The 4,986-nt window shown below is 62.5% G+C and overlaps 1 protein-coding gene across 1 annotated transcript; it reads right to left on the bottom strand.

Moving 5' to 3' along the window:
- Nucleotides 1-415: 415 nt before the first annotated feature.
- Nucleotides 416-4,453, bottom strand: GPX4 (glutathione peroxidase 4). The gene is made up of 7 exons (XM_075902666.2): nucleotides 4,298-4,453; nucleotides 3,644-3,738; nucleotides 3,312-3,456; nucleotides 2,473-2,624; nucleotides 2,159-2,183; nucleotides 1,122-1,181; nucleotides 416-701 (listed from the first exon to the last, which is right to left on the bottom strand). The coding sequence occupies exons 1-7, from the start codon at nucleotides 4,370-4,372 to the stop codon at nucleotides 669-671; spliced, it is 585 nt and encodes a 194-aa protein (XP_075758781.2). The 5' UTR covers nucleotides 4,373-4,453; the 3' UTR covers nucleotides 416-668.
- Nucleotides 4,454-4,986: the final 533 nt, after the last annotated feature.

A 4,986-nucleotide genomic window follows, 5' to 3' on the forward strand; every position in this document is an offset into this window, starting at 1 on the left:
GAGCTGAACTGGCAAAGACGCAGCTTTGGCCTGGATGGAAGATCTAGGTCTCCCCTAGAGCTATTTTTATAGACTCACTGCTAATTCCTGCTGGCACGACTGAGGATTATCCCGCTCAGCCCAGCAGGGCCACGAGTTCCCATTCAGCCCAGGCTTCAGCAGAGTGGTCCCCGGGGTTAGTTTACTCCCCCTCCTCCCCCATTCCAACTTGCCTGTAACACCCAGCAGCAGGCACTTGTCTGCCCCCTCCCCCGCTGCTGTCACAGGGCCCAGCGTGACCCTGTTGCCAACACATTCAGCCCTTTTTCTTGCATTGCACAAGACACCCTCCCCCAGAGTCTCAGCTTGGAACAGGCCCCAGCATTTCCCAACCTGGCCCATCACCCAAGGCCGGGCCCATCAGACAGACCAGACATTGGCCATTCAGCATAATCTTTTATTGCAATGAAGTGTCAGTGCCCAAGGCAGGACTAGGGAGCCTGCCAGCAACAGCCACCAGCCCAGAGAAGCCTTCCTCCAGCACATGTACGCCGAGCTTTCGGGCCTGTCTCACCAGCAGGCTGGCTTGAAGGCAGGCCGTCATGGGGGCCGGATGGGAAGACTCCGCAGGGAGCAGGTGAGCGCCACTGCTAAGCAGAGGGAATGGTCCAGTGTCTCATTGAACAGCTTTACAGGTAGTTAGGCAGGTCCTTCTCAATCAGCTGCAGAGGAGGAAACAGAGGTGCTGCCTGTCTTGAGGACACATGGAGACTCCCCCTCCCCCCAGTGTCCCATCAAAACTAGCCCCTGCCTGCTGAAACCAGGGCTCTAGACTGACAAGACATCCCCCACACAAGCTGTAGACCCTGCTTCCTGCCTGGCTCATCTTCATCCCTCTGCATTACTTCCCGGCAGAGGCAACGCCCAACCCACTGGAGGGTGCAAGGGCAGCTGCCCTGCTGAGTGGAAGGATGCCAGGGTGTTCACTGCAGAGATGTTCATGGCCAAGGTCATGATGCTCCCTCTCTTCTCCCCCCAGGTACATGACTAATAGCAAGAGCAGTGCCAGAAGCTACTGGCAGAGCACCCTTCTCCCCCGGGCTTGGGCCCACTTCATCTGTGCTTGACACAGGCTGACTCACGTATGGATCTTCCATGGGGCTGTATCTCTTCACCACCTGGCCCTCCCTGTCAATGAGGAACTGTGGAGTTAAGAGACAAGCATGAATAACCCTGGACCCCCAGGAGAGCTCTGCCCTGCGGGATGCCAGCGCTGCAGTCACACCTGGAACCCAACAGCCCAAAGAGCAGCAGCTGGTCTAACTCCCCAGGCAGCAGAGGCCATGGATGGAGAAGCAGCTTGGTGGGCACCTGGAAAACAGCACGATCCCTCCCTGGTCAGTCACAAGAACTGCAGCCCCTTCCCAGAGCCTTTGAAATCAGAACTCCTGATGTGGGAGGCCTCTCTCAGGGTGCTAAATACCAGTTAATTGCAGAGTCAAGTAACCTCATGAATTCTGTCAGTCAAGTCTATAGTGCCCGGTTCAGGGGCCTTTGATAGAGGCAGCAGCCCCGGTCCAGGGAAGGCGGGGGGGGGAGGGGGGGGTCTGAACTCCCGGACCCGATGCGAGCCAGACTACATGCCCGCCTGGTTCCGAATACACTTTAAATGCAGAGCTGCAGCAGGGGGTAGGCCCCAGGCCCAGCGTGAGCCAGAACTGAGCTAAAAGAAGAGTTAGTGGTGCAGGGGGAGGGGAGGAATGCATAGAGTCTACAGCATTAGCCAATATACTTTTGCTATTACATCCCTAGGCCTCATCCCCTCCCCTCCCCCCCATGCTGAAATGCAGCCACCTCATGCACACGGGGAAGACGGAGGAGCCCCGGGAAGGAGTGAGGTAGAATGTAGCTGGGCAAGCTGGAGTCTGGCCAGGACACCCGTCACTTAGAGCATTTGATCTAGGACCTACACAAGGGATCAGGGCCTTGGCTGTGTGTCTAGGAGTGGCTGCGCCAGTGCAAGACAGGCATCTTACTAGGCTCCCCACCTCTTCCAGTGGTTCCTAAATGTTTCTTGAAACATCTCCTCCCCCCCCCCCCCCCAGTTTCTTGGATCTTACACCAAGAGTGGTCAGGCCATGTTAGAGGTTAAACCCCAGTGAAGAGAGCAGCGTCCTACCTTTGTGAAGTTCCATTTTATTGCACTAGGGAGGAGAGAACACCAGTGAGATAACAGCGGTGATACAGCACTGAGAGGAGCCACCTCCCACCCCAGCCCCACCCTGCTCTGCCTCTTCCAGCAGCTTCCCAATCCCTCCACCCCCGGTCCAGCACGTAGCCCAGCTGCTAGGTAGCCTCACAGCCATGCAGTGGGGTGGGCTTAAGTCTCCTCTTTGGTTTCAACCCAATATTGCCCGCTTCCTGCCCCCTCCTTCCCCACATCGATGGGGCCAGCTTCCTTCCACGGCTGCTGCTCCCCAGGTCTGTACTCACTTTCCCAGGAGGCCTCTTCCCTTGGGCTGCTCTTTCATCCATTTCCAGAGAGGATGTGCGTTGTTCCCGTTGACCTCGATCTTGCTAAACATGTCAAACTTCACCCCATAACTTGCAACAAACTGTTTGATCTGAGACTCATCTCCAGGCTCCTGAGAAGCAGAGAGAAAGGCTGCTGTGTGACGCAAGCGGTCTTGCATTGTTAGGCCATGACCGACTACCCAGAACCCCTGCCATTTGGATTAAGCCCAGCACCCAACTCGGATTCAGAGGGGCAGGTCCGGCTACGTGGCAGGAAGGACACCGGGCGAGCTAGGGGACAGAGGAGAAGTGAGCTGTCTGCTCTGAGAATATTCCACTCACTGCCAGCAGGGAACATGGTTACTTGAATACAGTTGGGTTTGGGAGATGAAGCCATACAATCCACTTGGATGCCTGGCAAAGCTATGGTTCCATGTTCTAATGGGCACTGAGCCACCCACAGCCTCCTGGTGCCCCAAGCAGCCCAGCTGAGGACTCAGAGTCCAGAGGACCTCAGCAAGACTGGGTGCATTGCCCCTAATTGGTGGGGCAGCCAAGCATGGAAAAAGTCGCCACGACTGCTTCTCAGACATGTCAGAGCGAACAGGCCAAACACGCCTATGCTGAAATAGCTAATTACTACCAGCAGATAAGGCAGCTGCATTATCAGAGACTAATTGCTTGGGCTACTTGCCAGGCCCATGCTAAGGACAGAGCCAGCCCCATGCTAGGGAGAAAGCTGGGCGCTTCCAGAGCTCCGGGGGCAGGTCCCTGGGCTAAGGCTCCCCCTTTCCTCGGTGGGCAGAGGTGCCCCCCACCTGTTTTCCAAACTGGTTGCAGGGGAAGCCCAAGATGCGTAAACCTCTCTCAGCGAGCCGGGCGTACATGTCGACCAGCTGAGTGTAGTTCACGGCCGTCTTGCCTCATTTGGAGGCCACGTTCACGATGATGCAGACGAGGCCCCTGAGGAAGAAGCAGGCGTCACTGGGGGGGGGGGCCCGCCCGCCCCGCCCGTGCATCCCCCTCCCCCTGGATCTCGCCTCGGACACGGTCCCCGGCCGCAGGACCCCCCCCCCGGGCGTGGGAATGGCAGAGCCTTGGCCCCCCCACCGAGCTGCCCCCCCGCAGGGCCGGGGGGGGGGGCACGTACCGGTACTTGTCCAGGGACACCTCGTGCCCATCGATGTCGGTGGCGCGGAACTCGTAGATGGACTTGGCCGCGAGCCAATCCTCCGCGTGCGCGCACTGGGGGGGGGGGGGACATGGTCAGGCCCCCCACAGCCGAGCACGTGACCCCCCCACCCCGAGGCAAGTGCCCCCCCGGGATGCCCCCGAGCCGAGCCCGCACCCCCCCGTGAATCCCCAGCCAAGCACGTGACCCCCCCGCCCCAAGCCGCGCGCCCCCCCCCGGGACCCCCCAGCCAAGCACGTGACCCCCCCCGCCCCAAGCCGCGCGCCCCCCCCCGGGACCCCCCAGCCAAGCACGTGACCCCCCGCCCCAAGCCGCGCGCCCCCCCCCGGGACCCCCCAGCCAAGCACGTGACCCCCCCGCCCCAAGCCGCGCGCCCCCCCGACCCCCCAGCCAAGCACGTGACCCCCCCGCCCCAAGCCGCGCGCCCCCCCGACCCCCCAGCCAAGCACGTGACCCCCCCGCCCCAAACCGCGCGCCCCCCGACCCCCCCAGCCAAGCACGTGACCCCCCCGCCCCAAGCCGCGCGCCCCCCCCCTCCCCAGCCAAGCACGTGACCCCCCCGCCCCGAGCCCTCCCCAGCCAAGCACGTGACCCGGGGGGGGGTGCGCTCACCATGGTCCGACTCGGGCCCCGCGCTCCCAGCGCCCCGCACAGCAGCAGCCCTCTGCCCAGGCGGCCCCAGCTCATGGCAACGGCGCCCTCGGCCCCGCCCCTCCGCCCCCGCCAATCAGCGGCGGCCGCCGCGCCCCCCGGCCAATCAGCGGCCCCGGAGGGCGGCCCCTCCGCGAGGGCTCACGTGAGCGCCTCCAATCAGGAGGGGGCGGGGCTCAGTGCGCGCCTGTTTATCCGTTTGCAGCAGTCAGAGGGAGGGGAGGGGTCCGGAGGAACAGCCCAGAGTGCGCCAGGCTCAGGGGGAGGGGGAGATGGAGGGTGGAACGGCCCAGAGTGCGCCAAGCTGCAGGGGGAGGGGGAGAAGGAGGGTGGAACGGCCCAGAGTGCACCAGGCTCAGGGGGAGGGGGAGAAGGAGGGTGGAACGGCCCAGAGTGCACCAGGCTCAAGGGGAGGGGGAGATGGAGGGTGGAACGGCCCAGAGTGCACCAGGCTCAGGGGGAGGGGGAGAAGGAGGGTGGAACGGCCCAGAGTGCACCAGGCTCAGGGGGAGGGGGAGATGGAGGGTGGAACGGCCCAGAGTGCACCAGGCTCAGGGGGGAGGGGGAGAAGGAGGGTGGAACGGCCCAGAGTGCACCAGGCTCAGGGGGGAGGGGGAGAAGGAGGGTGGAACGGCCCAGAGTGCACCAGG

This window comes from Pelodiscus sinensis, chromosome 32, assembly GCF_052426305.1.
Source record: "Pelodiscus sinensis isolate ZL-2025 chromosome 32, ASM5242630v1, whole genome shotgun sequence".
In the NCBI taxonomy this organism is placed as follows: domain Eukaryota; kingdom Metazoa; phylum Chordata; order Testudines; family Trionychidae; genus Pelodiscus; species Pelodiscus sinensis.